This window comes from Populus alba, chromosome 15, assembly GCF_005239225.2.
Source record: "Populus alba chromosome 15, ASM523922v2, whole genome shotgun sequence".
Lineage (NCBI taxonomy): Eukaryota > Viridiplantae > Streptophyta > Magnoliopsida > Malpighiales > Salicaceae > Populus > Populus alba.
The window spans coordinates 2,103,069-2,125,062 of NC_133298.1; the positions used below are offsets into that span (position 1 = coordinate 2,103,069).

Sequence of the window (21,994 nt, forward strand, 5' to 3'; positions counted from 1 at the left end):
GTGGATCGGTGAATGCACTAGAGGCGGAATGCTCTAGAAACCTCAAAGCACCAATGGCAAGAGTAAGATATGAAGAAGGCAATGTGCACTTTTGAGGATAGAGGACAAAGTTTTGCTATAGAATGGGAAGATGGAGCCTACTTAATTATCATGTCTGTTTCAACCTGTTTTAGTCTTGTTGGCGATTTAGCTCAAAATGTCACAAGACTTTCTCTATCAAATAAGCCTTTCATGTTAATAAAATCATGTGTTGTTCTGTATTCATGATGTACCTTCATTCAAATAACATATTGAGCACACCTTTGTACTCACAGAACCACTGCACCAAGAATTCTTTGGTGTTTTTCCTTTTTTTTTCTGTAAAAAAAAAAAAAGCATGACCTTATGTTTTCACAAGGATTTTTAGAAAATCAAAGTTTTAACACAAAAACAAAAATCAAATTGGTGTTTGTTCTAATAAACAAGTTCTGAAAATTCAAGTGATATCCTAACACTTAAAAAACCTGAAAGATAACTCATAACTTCAGAGCTGAGTTTTGACTGCATGAATAATAAGAAACCATTTTGTATATTCGCATGTGAGAAAGCAAAGCCTGTCGGTTTTGAATGAATGCATTTGAAATTAAGAAAGGCCATTTTTTACCATCCTTTCACAAATTCTAAAAAAACTCCTTTTGCAGTCCCTTTTTGAGCCGAACGCATATTTCTAGAAGAACTAACCCTGGCTAGGATCACACCCTACACTGGGGGGGCAAGTGCAAAAAATCCTTCATGACTAAAAGTGCCCAAACAACCTTGGGGAGCATGAAAAAACCGTCAACGATAAAAGTGCCCAAACAACTCTAGGGGACATGAAAGAAAATCTTCAATGATCAAAAGTTTCCAAACAAAGATAGATGGCATGAAACAGTTCTAAAAATATTTGAGCGTGCCGTAAAAATCACAAACATAATGACGCTCAAAAAGGAAGAAAAAACATGAAGAGAGATCTGCTTTGAACTTTAGAAAAGACCAACAAAAAACAATCAAACAACAATGCAGCTTACCTTAGGTAAGGTGCACTGGGGGTGATGCGTCTTCCCCTTGCACAACCAGTCCTTTACTCAGACTCTCGCAGACCATAGGTTCCTAGTAACCATAATACTAGGTGGTGACTCCTAAAAATTAATAATAATTTTATGATTAAATCCAAAAACCCTTCCCAACACACAACACACATCTCACACAGGAGGCATGACAGAGAGCCTCCGCCGTCGCCAGAAGACGACGTCGCGACCCCCGCGACAATTATATAAAAAAAAAGAGTAAAAAACAGAAGCCCCAAAAGTTAACTTGGAAGGCTAAAAAAATAAAGTTAAAGGCAGAAAACTTTAAATTCGAGTGTCTGATATTGGATCCAAAATCCTAATATGAAAAACTGATTTAGAGCTCAGGGGAAGCCAATAAGGCTGTTTGAGGGTCAAAATCCATTTACAATGCCTACTCCCAAGTATTTTCAGTGATTTGATCAGCAAAGCATATTGATTTCAATTCCGGATTTCTATCTAACTATTTATCTGTTTTTGTTAGTGTTGTTGTTACCTATTTTTGGATTTTTCATATATATATATATTTGGAAGGAATAAAAAAAATATAGGAATGAGAAAAGGATGCTGGAACGCCCATAAAATGGCTAGGAATTGATTGAGAAGGTTCAAAAATGCAAGAATTGAAATTTGACATTATATTTTTTTTACTGATGAGAGCCTTATTGACAAAGAAAATTTAAGTTGAGAAAGAAAAGTCCAAAATAAAATGTTTATGGACTCAATTAAATTTTATTCAAGGTTTAATTGAATTTATGGAAGGTATGATCGCAAGAAAATTGATTTTTTAAGTCAATTTAATCTTATTTTGGAAGTAATTAAAGTTATAAGGTCCAATTATAATTTTGAAGAGTTGATTTGGTCAAATCAGGGGCTTAATTGCATAATTATTGAAGTTTAATGGCCAATTAAGGACTTAATTGAAATAATCCAAAACCAAGGACTAAATCGGAAAAGGTGATAAAATCAAGGGGTCTAATTATAATTTTTCTGGGGGGCTTGATTACAAAATTATAAAAAAAAATATCCAATGACCAAATCAGAAATATTCATTTTGAAATTTTGAAACCGCGCCGTTTCCTTAAAGAGCACTGTTTATTGTCTCCTTCAAAGACGTTTTCAGCATTAAACCAGGGATATGTTTTGCAGCAAATTGCTCCAATTATGGGGCACGTTTTATGGCTGCTATCCCGGTGACCGTTACCACCGCAGTGCTTTCCTTGGGCTATAAAAGCCAGAGGAGGAGCCGACACCCAAGAGGGAGGAGGACAGAGAAGAAAAACCAACGAGACAGGGGGGCGAGACAGCAGGAAAAAAAACAGAGAGAAGAGGGTGTGAGCAGGATAACAGAGAAAACGGAGAGGAGGCGAAACCGAAAGAGGAACCGAGTACCGGCATAAAACGCAACACCAACAGAGGAGTTAAGCCACCATCTGCTCTTTCTTTTCCAGAATGAAGGAAACAACAGAGTAAGCCACCAGCACCATCGGCTCCACTTTCTTCAGAACCAGGTATGCTTATTTCCTTTCTCTGTTTGTATAAGAATTGACGCATGTTAGTCTAAAAAATAGAAACAGAGAGAAAACGCAAGAAACTACAAGAATCCTTCTGCACTTTAAACAGGGGCTCGTTTTTGCTATCTGTAAAAAACGAGCATGAACAGTGCGAAGGTAATATTACCTTCGCACTGTTCTATGCACGCGTAAAATTTTACGCATGCATAGTTTGTTTGGGCCACTGGCTTGGGCAGTGACCATGCACGGGTGGCCAGGTCCGGCCCAGCTACATGGGCCGGGTCCGGCCCAGCCACATGGGCCAGGTGGGCCCAGCCCAAAAAATCTTCAAAATTATTTTAAAAAAAATCTGTGATTTTCCATAAATTATTTTACAATATTTTTGATACACATCAATTTGTATTTTTATACTGTAAAGATACAAATCATTTATTAAAAATATCCGGTTTTCGTCAAGACATTAAAAAAATATTTTGTTTTTTTGCATATGGCTAAGTCTCTTAAAAAAAAAATTCAAATTGTATTTTCATTTAACAAAGAAAATTTCAAAAAATATGTATTAGCATGCATTTTGGTTTTAATAACCACTTTATTAAAGTCGCGAGAACTAGGTCAATATTTTAAAAAAATTAAAAAATATATTTTGTTTTCTTTTAATATTTGGGGTTACGACCTTATACGTAAAACTTATTCCGGATATTAAATTTTTTTATTGAGGTTAGAACGGTTAGGTTTTACCCGATAAGATAAATATATTCTTACCGAGGAGAACTTTTCTTAAACTATAGACGGACCAACAACTGAAAAACACAACAAAACTTTAAATTTTATCAGACAATAAACAATGCAGCATACCTTAGGTAGGGCGTATTTGGGGTGCTAATACCTTCCCTTTACGTAACCAGTCTCCGTACTCTATCTCTGATACTAGTTAGGGTTCCTAGAGACCAAAATACTAGATGGCGACTCTCATTCTATTTTTCTATTAATAAAAGATAAGAATTCCTTGTCTTCACATATTTTCCATATCAGATAAAATTTGAGGGTGAATTTTTCACTACGACGCCGCACACGTGCGACAAATATCATATTTCAAGTTATTTTGATTTTATTAGTCAGCGCAACTATGGCAAACTTATATTATACAATATTAAGATCCCAGTTATTTAGCTATGGATTGAATAAGAACTATAGACTTAAAGACTCTTTCTCCAGAGCTTTTCTGTTTGCCTTGTGATTTGCTGCGTCAACATCCAATAAATTTTAAAAAATAAATTTGTAAATGAAGTAATAAAAGCAGCTTAATTAAAAAAAAACATAGAGGTAAAGCATAGAGAAAAAAGGAATTGTAATTTGTTTTGTCTTTGTCTTGATTGATCCTTCATGTTGTTTGAACGTCTACATTGCGCTCTTAAACAATATAAGTTTATCAATTTGTCCCAATTACTCGGTGATCAATTGAAAAATGTTTATTTGTTTTTATAAGCACTTTGGTTAATAAGGAAATTAGAAAGAAGAATAAGCAAGGAATATTATTTGATTTGTTTTTGAAAAATTGAAAAACTTTCGCTTAGTCAATTTTTGCCCTCCCCGTTTCCTTAAACATTATTTGGTTCCATCCTCGACAGCATCATTTGCAAGATCCTTTGTTCTTCACTCAACTACATTAATTGAATACCGAAAAAAATTGACGTTGATCCTTAGACATGTTGATTTGATTGTTTGTAAACTTTTTGGTATTGATCCTTTAAAACAAAGATTTTTTTTAATTAGAACAACAACTTTTGATATCAGAGTTTTAAAAATAAAATGATTTGTTAAATTTAGACTTCAAAATTAATTACAACGTAAAGGAAAATAAAATAAATGAGTTCCTCTAATTCACTAATTTTATTGAAGTTATTGGTGGGTTTATTGGATTTAAAAATATATCTAGCTTAGGGAAAAGTCTCTGCACAGCAAAAATTCCTTTTTCTTCTTCATAATCGAACTTTCTCTTGGTGGCAATTAATGGGGGTCTATATATGTTCATAGAATGTGTAACACCCCACCTCACTAGCAAGATATTGTCCGCTTTGGGTCCCACAAGCCCGCACAGGTTTGTTCTTGCAGAAACGAGCCCACCGTGGGGCCTGACTTCCCAAAACACGTCTTACTAGTTAAGGTGAGCATGCACTTATAAGGTCCTGGCTCTGGACACTCGCTTTCAATGTGGGATCTTACATAATGAATCTAGTTATCACTTAGCAAAATGGATCAATTCTTTACTTGGCCATATATGGACCACTAATTGATAACAAAAATATCTAGATGCCATTCTTTCTGATATAATCGACTACCATTTACACGATTCCTTTGTTTCAAAACTACGATGGATCGATTATTTTTTTCTTTTTGTGGTTGATTTTCTCTCAATTAATGTCCTTGTCTTGACACGAACATACTGATGAACAAAGAAAAATACTTTCCCTTGATATAAAAGGCTCAATAAGGATTCATATACATCATGCATTGCAGTCTGTCAAAACTAATAATATAATATTTAGACTTGATTTTCTCTCAAGATGTCAGAGGCTGCTGATCCTGAAGAAGTGGAACACGATAAGGTTGGATATATTATTAGCTATTTTAGTACCACTTTCTGCACTAATATTTGTTTGTTGTAGTCCAAATTATATATATATATATATATATATATATATATAGATATATATAGATAAAATCTGTAAACAAACTTGGGTTTTAGTTTGATATTAGAAGGTTTCTGAGAATGTCCATCTATCTTTTATGAGTAAAAAATGAGGTTGTTAATGGTGAGCTGGAATTATTTTTATGCTTACAGGATGAAGGTAGGTGGAGGTTTAAACCAAGGGGATTGCACATCACATGGAGTAGTAATTCAAGTTATTGGAAGATGCCTGAGAAAGGGTAGAGAGAATTATCCCTTCGATCAAATTATATCGTTTCAATGCTTCAAGTATTGTAAATAATCAAATGATATAGACAGAAACTATCATAAAATAATAATTTTCTGACATAGATCTCATTGGATGCTTAAGTTCTACACATAAATTTCAGGACGGATGGTCCTGCAGTGTTGCTGGCGGTATGCTGGCTTGAAATAGACGGCTCAACTTCGGAACCCCTGTCCAAAGGGAAGAGGTATGCACTGAGCTTCAAAATATCTATGAAAAAACAAGATCCTGCTTGGAAGGAAGGTCCTGTTTTCATGTTAGCTAAGGTAGGGAAGAAAGGAATTGCCCAATGGGAAAAAATCAATTTAGGAGATATGAGAATCGGCAACATAGTCGAAATTCCTCATGGGAAGCTTCGGTTTGAAGTTCCGAAAAAGGCTGAAGATACCAGGCTCTATTTCGGACTCTACGAATTGTGGACTGGAAATTGGAAGCAAGGTTTACAAATTCATGAAGCTGTAGTTGAAGAAATGCCAGATTGAGCTTCCTTTCAAATTCATCACTCTTGTACTATCCTTGATGAGTTATGGCTAAATGTAACCCTCAGTGAGTTTTTTTTTTTTTTTTTTCTCCTGTGAAATATTTTATAAATCCAAGGAAAAATCTGTAGCACCAGAATAAAATTCTCCTATTGAAATATGAAAGAGTCTGTAGTCCTAAGTTTTCAGGAGTTTACGAGCAAGGTCGAGTGGACTTTGGTTTACATTACAGGGATGACTCACGTCCCTCATCTACAAAACCCTGACACGCCTATCTCTAAATAATTTGAATATGTGACCTGTATGCGGAAGTCCAGAATTTAATCAAAGGTGGCAGTCCTCTTGAGAGTATTTGCTATTTTCTAAACCATTCTCACTTCATTTCGAGAGTTTAGCTAGAGAGGGTCCTAAAGGAATAGTTTTGTGTGAATCTGCAGATGCTGAATTGTGGTGAGTTTAGCTAATGATGGTCCTGAAGAGCTGCTACTGGTGTGTTGGTTTGGAGTAACAGATCATGTAACGAAGGGGAAGAGGTTTGAAATTAGTAATTTACCTCAAGTTATCCATGAAAAACAACGCATTTTCTTGGACTGCTACTCGTGTTTTGATGATGGCTAGGATAGGAAGAGAGGGAAGATGCTCATGTTTAAAAATAAACCAATGATTAATAAATCCAAATTAAGCTATGTTTTGGCTTGTAATTAGAAAAGTGTGGACAAACTGGCTAATTCATGAGGCCATATAGTTCAGGAAGCAACAGTTCTACAGGACATGAATTTATTAATGCTAGCTATAACAGCTAGTTCTTAATTTTGCTTACCAAGATGAGAAAAATTGCTTGATTTAATGTTTCAAATAGCTCGTTTTCCCCCCCTGTAAATCGAGTATTATTTAATCTTAATCTGGGATTTGAGAGAAAATAATCTTGTTTGAATACCGTACATGATTAAAAGTTCGGACATAAATGATGCATGAGCTTTCAGCTGGCAATATAAATATTTTCTTTATTATTTTTATTTCTTCTTGTTCACTTTGGAAACTTTATTTTTTCATGTTCATTATTATTAAGCTTTTCATGTTTTTCTATTTAAAATGAATATTTTTATTTTATTTTCCATTTCAGTAATATTAGGTTTTTTTAGTTTTTCAAATTAAAGAAAGTTTTTTTATTTTATTTTATCTATTTAATATTATTATAGTTTTCTAGTTTTTTCTTTCTACTTAAAGGGTTGTATTAATAGCTTTTTGTCAAGTAGATTTTGATGAATAAAAATTAAATATTTTGTTGAGCTCTTTGATTTTCTAAATTGATAGTTTTGACTTATCACAGATCATGGATTTTCAGATATCTCTCTAAATTGAGGTGTTCAGAGGCGGAGACGCTGTAAGACAACCCTTTGTTTAGATTCTCTACCGATGAGAAGCAGCCCACCACGCGAGCAGAGTGCAAAAGCATTTTGGTATCAAATTTTTCGGAATCCATTCTTTTACTTTCCTTTTTCTGATAGCGATCACCGGAAGTGATTCAGAACATGAAAACATCGGCGGACTATAATTTTGATTTCTCATAGTTTCACAACGCCACACAGAAATGCCGAATTAATTTGCTCATAGTTTCAACCGTCCATTGAATTCAACTTGAAAAAGCTGGGAATGGTGGGCATTATTCGGATTCAAAGAAAGTATCCTTATCAAGAAAGTATTCGGATTCCTATTCAACTCTTTCCTATGCAAAATTTGCTCAATTTTTTATTTTTATATTCTGCGTGATGTATCACGTGAATAAAAAAAATATGGTTTTCAATCTCTAAGGTTAAAAATAGAGAGGAAATTCTAATTTTTTGAAAATTTTATAACTTGATAATCTAAAAAAAAAATAACACGCAAATTGTTTATATAGAATTTAAGACTGATCTAACCAAAAAAAAATTCAAATCTAAATAGAAAATGATTAAAATCTAAAATTAACTAGAAAAATAATTAAAATAACAAAAATAACTTAATTCGAGAGTCTTTAAAACCTCTGATTACACCGAATCAATCCTCCTATAGAATTTTGTTTATAAAATCATATATGTTTACAACGAATCAATCCTTTTCATAAATGTATCGTGCAACACGTTCACATCATATATGTTTCACTTTCGTGGTTAGGAAGCTGGAAAATTATGTTTGTACAACTCTTGCTGCCAAGCGAATTGATTCTTTTCTTGATCATATATGGAGCATCAAGACATAAAAGAAAAGAAAAGGTTAGGATCCACTCGTTCTGATAAAGTAGAGCACATTTACTCGATCCTTTTTCCATCCCAAGTTTTATTCCATTCTTTTTTTTCTTTGTGTGGTTGAGTATCTTTTTGATATTCATTTCTTGGAAGTTGACATAATCAATGAACGCTTCTTTGGGGCTGCATAAAAAGGCTGTGTGTGGATCCACAAATATATCATCTTTTTCTCTCCAAACTAACACTAGAATTTATTTGCTCTCAAGATGTCTTCTTCAAATAAACCACATTACGAGGCCGATAGTAACAAAGTGTTTTATGAAGAGGTCAGATTGCTATTATCTTTCATCGGTGTTTGTTCATAGATTAGGCCTCCGAATTATAATCCTTCAACTGAACATTTTGTTAACCAGCTTGCTAAATTCAAGCATAGTATTTTGAATGTTTACCGTTATACAAGGCAACTGTATCTAAGGCTATCACATTATTTCAAGTTGAAAGTTTTTTTCTTGATGAGAATTCCTCTTCGTGTTTACAGGACAAAAACAGCTGGACGTTTAAGCCGAGGGGGTTTAGCATCATATGGGGAAATGACAAACGCTACTGGAACTTGCCTGATCAGACAAGGTAAGAATCCATGTTCTCTATATTTAGTTTTAGCAGGAAAGGAAACTTAGTTTTGCAGCATGTGATGTGTAAACTTTAAACTTTGCTAAGCAAACACGGACATTTACTATACTATTTGAGCTTCAATATCGCAGCTCGGATGAAATACCAGCAGAGCTAGTGCAAGTGTGTTGGCTTGAACTAACGGGTACAACGAAGGACCCCTTAAAAGAAGGGAAGTACAAAATTAAATTCGAAGTATCGATGAAATCAGATGCATTTGGTTGGAGTGGTTGTCCTGTTTTTATGATGGCCAAGTTAGGGAAGAAGGGAAGGTACAGATGGAGCAAAGTCGACCTATCAGATGTAAGCAAAGACAAGAAATCAGTTACCTCGGACTTTGTGATTGATGTTAGTAAAGAAACGGACGATACCAAGCTCTATTTTGGTTTGTATGAAGTGTGGACAGGCAAATGGAAGGGAGGTTTGCTAATTCACCAGGCCATAGTTGAAAAAGTGCCATAGTTGAAGAAGTGTGAAGTGAAAACTTGAGATTTGGTTCAAATCAACCAGTCTCTTACAATCCTATTTTAGATGTAACGCAATAATGAGACCTGTCTAGTTTTACCAAGCTGTATCTGTTGTGTGGTGTCCTTGAGATTTATATGCAGTTGTTCTAACATCAAATAATTGACTGCCCCGTGTAGTTCTTCTATCTTCAACTAAACTTACTTTGATGATTGCTTCCTAGCTATATGATGAGAATTGTTTCTCTTTCCTTTTCTTTTCTCTTTTTGGCGAGTTACGAAACACCAAGAAGGCCAAAGGCCAAACAAGGTGAAAGAAAAACATGCACAAATTCAGCCAAATTTGCAGAACTGGCTAAAAAATAATGATAAAAAATGCACCTGGAAAATCATATAAAAAGAAATAAACCTATCAAGATGCAAGAGGGAAGCTTAAGGGTGTCCTAATGAGAAAAATATCACAGCTTAAGGATATTTCCTGTTAATAGAATTGCTATCATCTCTATTATGTAAAATATCGCTAGCAGGTGCTCAGGTTCAGTCATTTTTTCCTTTTTCTGTTCATAGAATTTCTCCTTAAGGCTACACTCATTTGTCTTAAAGGTTGTAGCTTAAGAAACAGTTGATCTTCTACTTAAACAGTTGCATCTAAGGTAGGTTTCCAAGAATTGATTAACTCGTCCAGGCTAACCATCAATTTGTGGATGGTAGGAAGGGCTCATAAGCATTTTAACCCCCATTAATCTGAGTAATTCCTTCCAGAACAGACTGGTAAAAATCTTGTCCCTGTCAGTGACTATAGAAGCTAGAAGAGACCATGTAACTTGTAAAAATGATCCGGGAATATCCAAGAATCCTCTCAATTCTTTTACAGACTTGGGTACTAGCCACTCCTTGATAGTTGTTGTCTTTTATGGGTCAGTAGCAACTCCTTCAGGTGAAATGATGTGTCCTAGATATTCTACTTTTTGTTCACAAAAAAAGCATTTAGACTTGCTTCACAAACAATTGATTACTCCCGAGTGTCTCTAGCATATTTCTTAGATGACTAAGGTGCAGCTCAAATGTTGAGCTATCCACTAAGATATCATCAAAGAAAACTAATGCAAATCTCGTTATAAAAGGCTCCAGAATATGATTCATCAAAGCTTGAAAAGTTGTAGGGGCATTAGTCAAGCCAGATGGCATTACTCTAAATTCATAATACCTATGGAGAGTCCTGAATGTCATTTTTTCTGTGTCACTATCATGGATTCTCACTTAATGGTATCCAGACCTCAAGTCCAATTTTGAGAAGAACTGTGAACCATGTAGTTCATCCAACAGTTCATCGATCAAAGGAAATAGGAATTTTTTTATGGTTAGATCATCGAGTTGCCTGTAGTCTATATAAAATCCCCACGTGTTGTCTTTCTTCTTTACTAACAAAATTGGTGAAGCTAAAGGACTACAGCTAGGTTGTATAACTCCATTCTGCAAAATTTCTTTTACCATATATTCAATTTTTTCCTTATGTAAGAAAGAACTCCTATAAGGCCTTATATTTACTGGCTTAGCAACTGGAATGAGAGGGATCCTGTGGTCTACAGATCTCTTTGATGGTAAGTGTTTAGTTTCTTGGAACACTGCCTAGTATTCCTTTAGTATAGCCTCTAATTGAACCACTGTTATTCTCTGGTTCCTCTCTTCTTGAACTTCTAAGGAAAAGAACTGACCAATGTAACCATAAACAACCTCCTTAAAACTCTTATGTATCTTCATAATCGATACCATTTATGAACTGGCATTCTCTACAATTCCTTTTGACTCGATCATCCTTCCATCCTTCTTAAAAGAAAGTTTCATCTTGTAAAAGTCAAATAATATTGGTGAGAATATCCTCAAGCAATCAACTCCCAATACAACTATATCACACCTTCTCAACTTTAATAACCTCGAATTAGCTTGAAATTCATGCCCCTATATGAACCACTTGAATTTTAGGTTATACGCGTCACATTTCATAATGTTACCATTAGCCACTATGACTGTCAGAACTGTGGTTTTAACAATGAAAGCTTTGAGTCCTTTAATCACCTTCTCATCTATGAAACTATGAGTGCTTCCACAATCAATTAAGATGATCAAATCCCGTCCCTGACAACACCCTCTTATCTGAATGGTGTTATAGGCATAACAATCAGCAAAGGCATTCAGTGACATCCCATACTCTTCATTTCTAATATCTTTCATGACATCCACCCATCCTCTTCTTCTGCTTGTAAGAGTTCCTCCTTTTCATCCCCCCCCCTTCCCTCAATCAAATGAATCCCTTTAACACTACATTTATGTTCAGGTACAAATTTATCACCATATTTAAAGCATAATTCAAGTTTCCTTCTCTGTTTATAAATTGTATTTGTAGATCTTTACACTTCTGTTTAATTGTGCATGAAGTGTGTTATGTTAGGTTATATGTATAGGAAGAGGAGAGACTAAAGTACACAGTGGGGGTGAAAATTTTAATACTTAAGGACAGAATCCAAGGACCATCTGCAGATTAGCTGTGGAAAACTCTAATTTTCTTACTGCAAGTAATTCAGAATCACGAGTTTCACAAGAAACAACTTTAAATGGCGTGTGATTTAGGAAAGGATTTTGTTCCCTCACCTTTAACTATGCCATTGTACTGTGTCCTAACTTTACACTGCAATCCTATCCATACATGTTCATATCTTGCACAGCACTACTGAATCAAGAAATTACTTTCCTTGTTCCATTTGTATTCGTCCTCGTACATATTCCGATTTCTTGAAGCAATTCTTCAACTTTCTTAGTTGCAAATTCTTGGCTAAACCATTATTTATCATACTAATAAATCCTTGACTTGTTCAAAAGAAGCTTAATTAATGAATGGAAGCTAGATAACAAAAGGGTAGGCAGAAAAGCAAAAGGGAAAAAACAAAGAAGCTGAGAGATCTGAGACTCAAGTAAAGGTATGGGCATTAGATGTTTTTCTTCCGTGTCACCACAGTTAAATCCGATGTTAGCTTTACGCAATTTGAGGGTAATAAGAATTCTGTTAGCTGGAATGCTAGTGCTTATATATCTACTTTCTTTTTAGTTTTGCAGTGCATAGAACTTTGAACTACGATATGGATTACGACCAAAGATCAGAGGCTCTCTCTGGCCCTCACTGGAAGGGTGTAAGTGATTTTTTCCTCTTTTTGTTTACATTTCATACTCTTGTTCATCTCTGGTTACTCATATCCGTCGGAACATGCTCAAGTCATATAGTGTAGGAACTTATGCTGGAAAATGTAAAGAACTATTTTAAGATCATGGTGACATATTAAGATTGAGTCTGGCAGTGTCTTATTTCATTTTCAGAATAAAGTTTCTGATTCTCCCAAGTGATGGCTTAAGCTTTTAGGAGTCTTAATTGCCATTCATGAAAAGGGAGGGAAAGGTGGTATGATATAATAAATTGATCTTATTCTCAGAAAACGAGTTTCATTTTATTATCGCTAACAGCAACCATGTAGTTAATTAATCTCTTTTATTTTATCATGATTTATGTTTTTTTGATAAAATTAATGTTTAATCTATAGGATGGCTCTTCAATATCGTCAGATAAAGCATGTCCTGCAACATGCAGAGTGCCAGCAAAGGCTCTAAATATTATGTGGGGCAATGATCCCCGGTTTTGGCAATGGATCAAACTTTCAGAAGTGGAAACAAGGTAAGCCATTCAAAATTAGCATTTAATCATGTAGATATCGTAATCTTTCATTTTCGAGTGATAGCAGCAGCTATACTTCATTTTATAATGTGTTTGAATTTTTCAGGTCAGTTGGTTTCGACGAAGGGGCAAGGCTCCTTCAAGTTAACTGGATTGAGGTCACTGGGAAATTGCCCACAACTATGTTCAATGTTGCTTCAGCTACAAACTACGAAGTATATTATGTCATGAAATTTCAGGTTGATGCATTTGGTTGGCATTCTGTTCCAATCAAGTTCAGGGTAAGACTCAATGGACAAGAGACGGTGAAAAACTTTGTACTTGAGTCTTACAAGGAGAAACATGACGTGTGGCATGAGATATGCGGTGGCGAATTTACAGTTTCAAAGAACGCAGCTGGTGTTGTAGAATTTGGTATGTTTGAAGTTAAAAGTGAGTGGTGGAAGGGTAGCGTGGTTCTTGCAGGTATCAAGATTAAGCCAAAAGAAGGTTAATAGGGGGGCACTGTTTTTGTTGCAAGACTTGTAAATCTGGAAATTTAGGGTAATTTTATGTTTTTCTTTTATTTTCTTTTTGATGAGCTGTGTTGTTTGACAACAAACAATAAAATGAAAATGACTCTTATCGGTGTCAAGTCATGTGATAACGATTTGGCAGGCAGAACAAGCTCCATATTGCATAAAAGTAATCCAGGATTCTCTTTTTATATTCTCAGAAGTCCAAAAACCAATTTGCATTCAGGGAATATAACTTTAATGGATGCTTTATCACAGAATAAGTACTTTTTCTTTTATATTGTATGCAATATGTATCTTTTTACTTTCTTTGATTGATGAATGTTGATGAAAACAACCTGTGCGTCATCAACAAGTCTGAGTGCGTGTTTGCGCGAGTGGATGTTTAGCACTCAGACAAGGAATACATATTCTGTCTAATCCAAAGCACTTTTGAATGCATGGACGCGAATGGTTTGCTAAGACATTATTGGAGAGGAACTTGAATCTCATATGTGCGAAAACTAGCCAAAAAAATACCTTGACCATTGAAAAAAATACATATTCTCTAGCCCACAAGGCATCTTACTTAATTTGATAGATGATGCAACTCAATACATTAATAACTCAACACACTTGATCAAGTGATTACAGCCTGGAGACTTGATTAATGATCCAACAGTGGACGGCTAGATCAAGAGCCAACACATTTTCGCAGAGTAATTTATGACTAATTGGACCTTCTAGTGCACCAGATGATTATTTAACCTCACCATGCTATAAAAAAAGTAGTTTGTGCGAAAGTGATGGTTATGAAGTGAAGGGGGCAGGGTGGTCACACGATGACGTTTCACATTCGCAACAGACAAGGGAAGAAACCAGCTATTCTCAGCCTATGCACATCGAAGAGACATCAACAGAAGCAAAACTGGGTGAAACCAAGTTGAAGAGAGTGGAGAAAGAAGCAGAAAGTAAAGCCCCGAGTGGGAGTACAGGAGAAAGCAGCAGGTTCTAAGCCACTAAATGATGCCAAAGTGAAGACAGTAACAGAAGTTAAGTTACCACATAGCTGTGAAGCCATGTTAAGAGATGCCGACTCTCCAATTCAAAGGTCCTCATTGGACTAACTGTATGATCAACTCAACACTGGAGTTTTCTTGAACCAAACGAGAAAGGCAAGTCTCATTTCCATCACCTTAATTATATCATTGTTTTTGTCTGTCTATCATTGAGGGGGGGGAGGGGGGGGATAGTAGTTTCTGTGTGTGCCTAGTCTGATATGCATAATGCATTTACCTAGTAATCGTCGAAGTTCATGTCAACTTTCTTTCCAGGAGAGTTCATTGTTCCCAAGTCTTAACCATAACTTCTCTTATGAAAGTGATGTTTCTGTGGATGTGACGGGGCTATTAGATGCCTGCTGGCTGGAAATATATAAAAAATTCAACACCAGAATGCTCTCCCCGGATATTTTGTATGAGGTTGTGCTCGTGGTAAAGTTGAAAGACCCAGCTTATGGATGGGGAGTTCCAAGTGAATGTCTCACTAGTTATCCAAAATGAATACAAGCGGGAACCTAAAGAAAAGTTGCAGACAAAGGCCAGAGAGCAATGAGTAGACGTCCCAGATAGCGAGTTCATAACTTCACCTGAAAATGTTGAGGAGATACAAATCGGTGTGCATGAATAAGAAGGCGGAGAATGGAAGAGGTGCCTTGTTATCAAATGGATTGTCATTCGACTAAAAACTTGAGCTTGCACTAGAATGATACAACATTTACTATCCAGCCAGAAATGAACTAAAGAATAATCTATAATGTCCTTCAAATATGCAGAGGATAGCCAATTTACCATGCGTTGAATAATCAAACAGAGATTCACGAGCATGTGGATCCCCTAATTTCTGTGGAAAATACTGGATTTTGATGTCAGTTGATGAATGAAGATAAATTTGTTTTACTTGTTAAATAAGTTTGTTTTACAATTTGAAAAATGATTGCATTAACATTTCGCATGTTGCATTTTGGCCCACACAAAACGATCATCTAAACACTAAATTGCTTCTTTCACAGCTCAATTGTAAAGATCATGAACATGGAAGAGATTGCAAAAAACTAATTCTCTTTTTTTATTTTTGAAGAATGAACATGGTGACAAGGAAGAATCCATGTCACTGATCAGGTAACATGAAAAGGAGCTGGTACAATTAAAAGTGCAAAACAATCTTATAAATGAAGATTGAAGCCTGTATTATAAGATAAATTCAAAAAATAAAAAACAAGTTAGGGCACGATATGCAACACCTGTTTGCTGCAGCAAAGCTCCGAATGAGAATAAATGCTAGGTCAATTCAAAGATCAGTGCGGTAATTTTCTGGCTTATACCACAATGAGAAATCAATTCCTTTGCCTTTCAGTTTCTCAGTGGCAGGTGCAATCCTCTCCAAAAGCTGCATTATAAAGACTATCAAATCTATCATCTGGTTCAAACAAGATCACAAAGCACACTAAAGAATTAGGCACACGATGTGAAATCATGAAACCACCCAAAGAGTCAAGGTTCACATAGCGTAATTTACAGTGAAGTGGATTTTGACTCCCATCCATCAGATAGATTATTTGATTTATTTATTTTAGAGTGAAGTGGAATTTGACTCCCATCCATCAGGGGATTCGGAACAATGTTTTCCTTTCAACAAAAGCAACTTGCTCTAGCATAAATAAATCCTTCTCATCTTTTCTGATGGTAGGAAGAACAAGCTCCCTCATAAATGGGTACTAGATATTTTCCAATTACAACAAAAGGGCCCAGCAATTAGCTATTCAAAAATGTGACATTAGAAGCTATGTTTATAGTTAATGCCATTGGTGAAATTTTTCATACCAGTTGTCTTATATCTGCAATTAAAGAGTGGGGAAAACAGAGAAAGAACAAAAAGGTGTTTGATTTTTTCACAGAAAACAAGTGAAGTCTAACCTTGGCATGCAACACACCATTAGACACCAAAACAGATCTATCAAATACACAAAACTTTCCACCATCCATGCGAGATACTGTCCCCCCAGCCTCTTCAACTATCTGCTTGAAAGGGAAAGGAAAACGTTAATATTGAAATATTTAGAACTGACCCTCATTACTAACAAAATTCTGTCCATATTCAACAAATATGATTTGAAAGGCCTGTTTATGATAGCTGGGGAATGCCAAGGATGGTGGTTGTGATATTAGCAAGTTGAACAATTGGCTAGTGAGAGAAATAAACATATTTCCTAGAACAGTGCCACTATATTCACTGTGGAGCTTATGGTTGGAGTCACCATGGATCTTTGGGGGACAGCAATAAGTCAATGACTCAAATGGTAAATTCAATTGATAATTACTCAATCCCTAGCAAGTATTACCTTCTCCATCTTTTTTGGAGTAATTTGAGTAATTTCTGTATGTGGACGCCAACATAGGAATCCATTACACAGATTGGCAAAGAATTAGATATTCACCAACGCAGAAAATCAAGTCAGGAAGCCTTGACACCATACACAACTAAAGGTAAGTTGGGTTGTTTAGCTTGTTATATGGGATATAGCAGGCACCAATACACTAATAGGTCATTATTCACTCCATTAATAAAGTCCACAATCTCAAACATAGAAATAAAGTCTAATTTCATATCAAGTAAAAGCATTTGTAAAAACAGAATTTTACAAGAACACCAGCAGCCATATCCCATGGCTTAAGACGATATTCCCAATATGCTTCTGCAATCCCAAGAGCTACATGACACATGTCAACAGCAGCAGCACCAAGCCTTCGAACACCCTATACATTATTAGAGAGCATAAGAAGAAATACAAAAAGAAATATGTTATGTTAAAAAAGAAAAAACAATAGCCTATCAGATAAGAAACAATTTAAGAGGAAAATGGCAATACCCTGCTGACATCAGTAAACTCCTTGAAAAGTTCAATGTTAGTGGCCCATGGATCATCATGTTCATATCCAAAACCAGTCACAAGAAGAGACTGCTCAACCTAAAAAAAACCAAAAGGGCAAGGAGAACCAATAGAAATGAGGTGCAATTTAAAAACCATGAATTTGTGGGTTATAATCTACCTTGCTAATAAAGTTAAAATGATCAATTTATGTCATTTGTTTACTTATGCATTTACCTTTTCATTCTGGAAAAGATATGACGCAACATGATAATTTCATATGTAGATAAACAATGCAAGTCAATTAACTCTCCATGATGAGTTTACTCTTTAAGAGAGAGTTCAACTCACTAGTAAGGAATGCTTAATGTTTCAGCATGTATCCATGCAGAATTAAACATACTTCTAGATGATAATTGAAGGGCACATGGTTTTTCTAGTCAATATATTCATATTGGATGATTTGATAATGTGTGAAAATTAAAGATCTTGATCAATACATGATCACTTACCTGAGCAGTTGGACTTGCGTGAATTTTTTGGCCATTACAAAATGCTCCTCCACCTGTCATGATTGATCGTAGTTTCATCCATAGATGAACAAAATGACTGAGGCAATTAAATAAAGAAAATTACAAGTTCACGCAAAAATTTCTTACCAGCAGTTGCAGAAAATGTGCGTGTGTTCCAAGCCATAGGACCACCAACAAACTCCACCTAAAAACAAATGGTAAATTGTCAGCTTCTCTTTTTTTCAGCTGTTTAATGTCAAGTGATTTCTGTCTCCTGTGATTATGTTTTCATCTTTCTTTTATGTCAAAAAAGAAATAGACCTTGTTTCACTTCATTATCTTATAAGAAAAGGTTAAGTTTGATCAGTACCACTGAAGCAGCCGCAGGATTTCCTTGAAAAAGAACTCCCACAGAAACCGCAAAGCTAGGATAACCATGAGCAAAATTTGTTGTTCCATCTACACAAATATCAAGGTTTGATAACTTCAAGTCACTTAAAATGAAAAAAACAACAATGAGATCTATTCATGCAAAAGTTTTCCAATACATGTCCAGAAAAGCTGCTGATCATTATACTATTAATGATGGCATAATTGATAATTAAAACTGAATTCTGAAATGCTATAACTGTAATGTCAACACCCAGCAAAGAAAAGCTAAAGGAAAGGGGGGGGGGAACCCTTCAAAAAGAGGGAAAAAATGGGTAAAAAGCAAAACAAGAATAATGAACCAGGAGTTGAAAAAGACAAACCTAGAGGATCAATGCACCATAGATAATCAGATAATGTATCTCCTATGATTCCTCCCTCCTCCCCAAGAATGAGGTGATCTCCAAAATTCCTTCTAACAACTTCTAAGATAGCAGCCTCGCTCATTTTGTCTGTGCTGCGAGTAAATTTTGCCAAGTAGAGTGAAAATTGGCATGGTTTGTTCCAGAATTTGATCAGTTAAGAATGTAAACCAACATATCAGGTCCTTCAGAAAATCTTTAACTGAAATGCATTTTAATAACCCATGTAGAAGCAAATCTTTCCATGAATACTTAGGAAAGAAACCCAATAGTCAATACATGCATCATTTTTATGGACTATAAATGGTAAAATGACTACACACTGAACTTGAATGGCACGATCACATGGTCATAATTCTCGCTAAGGAAATGGATTGCAGTTATTGATGAAAGCTTCTAACTAGATATGCTTACTTGTCGTTTATAAGAAAGCCCTTTCAAGGCATCCCATTTAAAATGTATCCATTCTAGAGACCTGTATGGCTTTGTGTCTGAGAGAAGAATGTGTATGTGTGCGGGTGTATGTGAGAGTTAACCATCTGTGGGGAAAGGGAAGAAGGAGAAAGATTTGTGGAAAAACGTCTTCTAGCCTCTAGAGGCTAGAAGCAAATTTGAGGACATGACTGTTGATCACTAAATACTTTTATAAGATTAAAGGAATTTGACTACAAGTAGGCAAGAAAATCAAAACATTTTTAGGGGGCATTCGATGGAAGTTCAGAAGCTGGCTCAAATATTCTTTTTTCTGTTATATATTTTAATTGGATACCATAATCAATTGCAATTGCAAGACATCCAATATATTTATAATCATCTTTTAACAAGCAAACCAGAAACAATAGTGTAAAGAATTAACTTTAGTCTACATAAAAGAGGTAGATGAATTTACTTCATAAAAACAAGTACAAATACAATTAATCCATAGAGATCATCTTGAAACATCTGATCTATCATCTAATTAAAGGTGGACAACAAACTTTGCCCCTCAAGATCATGATACTATGACTACGAATAGGAAAAAAAATATAGACATGCATCATTAGTTGGGAAACTTTGATAAGTCCTTACTCGGTCACCAAGTCTGTAAGTCCTTTATATGTGATATTTCGAGGCTTATTAACAGCATCCATCACTACCTGGATAGATAAAAAAGAATGTTTAGGAAACTACAGGAAAACTAACATACTTGTCCACAGCCACCTCTAAATTAACAGGGACACAAAGGGCCTCAAAAGCAAAAGAACTTATGTTCGACAAACTGCCAACGGAGCCATAATAGTCTTGGTTCAGTACTCATACATGATATATGTACAATAGTCAATCATTGAGCCATAGATGTTTAATGTCTAATACATACGAATAATAGAACAAAATAAAAAACCTTAATTTTCAATAAAATTTACTCAACACATCCTTGAGAGATATAAAGCATGATGAACATATATATATATATATATAAGAGCCTTAATTTTAGTAGAACATAACTCAGGCATTCTAGATTAATTAAAACAACAAATAATTTTCAGAAGAAATAAAGTTATTATTGCTAAGAAATTGAACAAAAATACAACAAAAGCTCATAAATTTCACATTCCAATCAGCTTATAAATAAACAAATCAAGTTCGAATTAAACACAGAGAAACACCATCAAAGCGCCTCTCTGTCAAAATTAAAAAATCTACACAAGAAAAGCTAAAAGGGGAGAAACCAAACCTCAGCACCAGTCTTAGCAGCAGTCTCAACAACTTGAATAAGCTGACTGGGAGGTATAGGCCCAGTTGATGAAGCAGCCACTTTAGGATACTTCATCTCTGATAAAGCAGCCTTTGTACACACATTTCTTGCTAGTTTCATGCTCAAAAGCTGAAATCTTTGAAGCCCACATTGAGAATTCTCACTAAATCTTTGTGGAACACAAAGTTTTGAGTGATTAAAGAGAGAAAATGATCTGGGTTTTTGGGAAAACTTAAGGGGAATGTTTGTGGAAAACACTAGGGACCTGCTCATTTCAATGCCAATAATGGAATTCATGATTTTGTGACTCTTTGAAGCACAAAGTTTGGACCTTTTTGAGGTATTTGATTCTGGTAGTAATTGTGTTTGTGCCACAGGTTCTGAAGTATCTGTGAAATCCAGTTGTGTCAGTTTTTACTAAGAATCTAACGTCGGATTGAAGGTTGTTAGTGATTGAGTGGTGTTTCGTTCCTGATGCGATACACGTCGTTCAGTATTAGTTGAGGATCGGAGATAAGGATGTAAGAATTTAATAATTTATATATTAACCACCCTTTCAATATATAAATTGCTCGAGTATGTTTTCGTTGCCGTTGTCGATTCTTGTTCTCTTCTGATTATTTAATTTTTTAAAATTAAATTTTCAGGTAATATAAATTGATTGTGTATTTGCATTTTTTTATTTATCAAAATAAACATATTCATAATAATATATTTAAACTCAAAAATAAAAAGAAATACGATTTTAAATACTATAAAATACATCAAAACCTCCTGCATGGAAATCTCAAATGTCATGCTATGCAATCTTTGCGATTTTTTTAATTTTAATTTTAAGGGTTGAGCTATTTATTAGTAGTGGGTTAATTTCTTTGAGATTTGTTTATTTATTTTCAAGGGTTGCGCTCCTAGGTGTTATTGAAATTAAATTAGAGCATATTAGAGAGGTGAAATAGTGATATGTTATTGCGATTTTTTAAGTAATCTTGACACATACCATGGTTAATATATAGCTTAGAACCATCAGCCATGTGTTGAATTTCAGGAGGTCGTAGTTCATCAGTCTACAGATACCAAGAATTCTTACGAGCTCGAAGCTTATTCAACTAAAATGAGGTTTCCTGGCAACACAAAAATGGAGAAGAAGAGGAAGAAGAAGAAGAAGAAGAAGACTAGAAATTTTGGTTGTTTCCTGGTAGCTACCCAAGATACGACGTAGCAGTGTATTTTTCCACGATGGTGCTAAAGAGACAATGAATTAGCCTGTGTGGCACCATAAAAAGCATTTATTTTTTAATCAAAAGATGGATCATACGCCATGCAGGATTTTTAAAAAAAATATATTCCTCTAGTTATTTTTATTTAGTTTAAAGATTTTTTTTTCTATTCAAAATTATTAGAT

The 21,994-nt window shown here is 35.0% G+C and overlaps 4 protein-coding genes and 1 pseudogene across 8 annotated transcripts; 4 read left to right on the forward strand and 1 right to left on the reverse strand.

Moving 5' to 3' along the window:
• The first annotated feature begins 4,984 nt into the window (after positions 1 to 4,984).
• On the forward strand, positions 4,985 to 6,867 carry LOC118028367 (protein PHLOEM PROTEIN 2-LIKE A9). 2 transcript variants are annotated; one of them, XR_004684009.2, is made up of 4 exons: positions 4,985 to 5,205; positions 5,442 to 5,527; positions 5,678 to 6,383; positions 6,491 to 6,861. XR_004684009.2 is itself a non-coding variant. In XM_035031938.2 (3 exons), the coding sequence occupies exons 1-3, from the start codon at positions 5,164 to 5,166 to the stop codon at positions 6,054 to 6,056; spliced, it is 507 nt and encodes a 168-aa protein (XP_034887829.1). In that variant the 5' UTR covers positions 4,985 to 5,163; the 3' UTR covers positions 6,057 to 6,867. The 2 variants fall into 2 exon arrangements, 1 of the variants encoding a protein (XP_034887829.1); XM_035031938.2 differs by having other exon boundaries at positions 5,678 to 6,867.
• A 1,579-nt stretch (positions 6,868 to 8,446) lies between these two features.
• LOC118028366 (protein PHLOEM PROTEIN 2-LIKE A9) lies at positions 8,447 to 9,599 on the forward strand. Its single transcript, XM_035031937.2, has 3 exons — positions 8,447 to 8,604; positions 8,817 to 8,905; positions 9,040 to 9,599. The coding sequence occupies exons 1-3, from the start codon at positions 8,545 to 8,547 to the stop codon at positions 9,407 to 9,409; spliced, it is 519 nt and encodes a 172-aa protein (XP_034887828.1). The 5' UTR covers positions 8,447 to 8,544; the 3' UTR covers positions 9,410 to 9,599.
• Positions 9,600 to 11,931: 2,332 nt separating this feature from the next.
• LOC118028244 (uncharacterized protein PHLOEM PROTEIN 2-LIKE A4) lies at positions 11,932 to 13,702 on the forward strand. Of its 2 annotated transcripts, none has more exons than XM_035031783.2 (4): positions 11,932 to 12,386; positions 12,523 to 12,596; positions 13,002 to 13,132; positions 13,239 to 13,702. In XM_035031783.2, exons 2-4 carry the CDS (start codon positions 12,546 to 12,548, stop codon positions 13,624 to 13,626), a joined length of 570 nt encoding a protein of 189 aa, XP_034887674.1. In that variant the 5' UTR covers positions 11,932 to 12,386; positions 12,523 to 12,545; the 3' UTR covers positions 13,627 to 13,702. The 2 variants fall into 2 exon arrangements, with proteins under 2 accessions (XP_034887674.1, XP_034887673.1); XM_035031782.2 differs by having other exon boundaries at positions 11,934 to 12,386; positions 12,515 to 12,596.
• Positions 13,703 to 14,359: 657 nt separating this feature from the next.
• Positions 14,360 to 15,538, forward strand: LOC118028324 (protein PHLOEM PROTEIN 2-LIKE A1-like; annotated as a pseudogene).
• Positions 15,067 to 21,100, reverse strand: LOC118028243 (phosphatase IMPL1, chloroplastic). Of its 3 annotated transcripts, XM_073404932.1 has the most exons (11): positions 20,572 to 21,100; positions 19,926 to 19,993; positions 18,819 to 18,952; positions 18,437 to 18,525; positions 18,214 to 18,271; positions 18,067 to 18,119; positions 17,555 to 17,653; positions 17,328 to 17,441; positions 16,602 to 16,703; positions 15,929 to 16,104; positions 15,067 to 15,274 (listed from the first exon to the last, which is right to left on the reverse strand). In XM_073404932.1, exons 1-10 carry the CDS (start codon positions 20,887 to 20,889, stop codon positions 15,976 to 15,978), a joined length of 1,164 nt encoding a protein of 387 aa, XP_073261033.1. In that variant the 5' UTR covers positions 20,890 to 21,100; the 3' UTR covers positions 15,067 to 15,274; positions 15,929 to 15,975. The 3 variants fall into 3 exon arrangements, with proteins under 3 accessions (XP_073261033.1, XP_034887669.1, XP_034887670.1); XM_035031778.2 differs by lacking the exon at positions 15,067 to 15,274 and having other exon boundaries at positions 15,824 to 16,104; positions 20,572 to 21,098; XM_035031779.2 differs by lacking the exon at positions 15,067 to 15,274 and having other exon boundaries at positions 15,824 to 16,074; positions 20,572 to 21,094.
• Positions 21,101 to 21,994: the final 894 nt, after the last annotated feature.

What these genes read in the sequence shown, in the direction of transcription:
- LOC118028367 (XM_035031938.2), top strand. Translation starts at nt 5,164, where the DNA reads ATGTCAGAGGCTGCTGATCCTGAAGAAGTGGAACACGATAAG. An exon ending in AAGAAGTGGAACACGATAAG is followed by an intron (nt 5,206 to 5,441) that starts GTTGGATATATT and finishes TTATGCTTACAG; the next exon opens with GATGAAGGTAGGTGGAGGTT. An exon ending in TGGAAGATGCCTGAGAAAGG is followed by an intron (nt 5,528 to 5,677) that starts GTAGAGAGAATT and finishes CATAAATTTCAG; the next exon opens with GACGGATGGTCCTGCAGTGT.
- LOC118028366 (XM_035031937.2), top strand. Translation starts at nt 8,545, where the DNA reads ATGTCTTCTTCAAATAAACCACATTACGAGGCCGATAGTAACAAAGTG. An exon ending in ACAAAGTGTTTTATGAAGAG is followed by an intron (nt 8,605 to 8,816) that starts GTCAGATTGCTA and finishes TCGTGTTTACAG; the next exon opens with GACAAAAACAGCTGGACGTT. An exon ending in AACTTGCCTGATCAGACAAG is followed by an intron (nt 8,906 to 9,039) that starts GTAAGAATCCAT and finishes TCAATATCGCAG; the next exon opens with CTCGGATGAAATACCAGCAG.
- LOC118028244 (XM_035031783.2), top strand. Translation starts at nt 12,546, where the DNA reads ATGGATTACGACCAAAGATCAGAGGCTCTCTCTGGCCCTCACTGGAAG. An exon ending in CTGGCCCTCACTGGAAGGGT is followed by an intron (nt 12,597 to 13,001) that starts GTAAGTGATTTT and finishes TTTAATCTATAG; the next exon opens with GATGGCTCTTCAATATCGTC. An exon ending in CTTTCAGAAGTGGAAACAAG is followed by an intron (nt 13,133 to 13,238) that starts GTAAGCCATTCA and finishes TGAATTTTTCAG; the next exon opens with GTCAGTTGGTTTCGACGAAG.
- LOC118028243 (XM_073404932.1), bottom strand. Translation starts at nt 20,889, where the DNA reads ATGAATTCCATTATTGGCATTGAAATGAGCAGGTCCCTAGTGTTTTCC. An exon ending in CTTACAGACTTGGTGACCGA is followed by an intron (nt 18,953 to 19,925) that starts GTAAGGACTTAT and finishes ATTTACTCGCAG; the next exon opens with CACAGACAAAATGAGCGAGG. An exon ending in ATCCTGCGGCTGCTTCAGTG is followed by an intron (nt 18,272 to 18,436) that starts GTACTGATCAAA and finishes ATTTGTTTTTAG; the next exon opens with GTGGAGTTTGTTGGTGGTCC.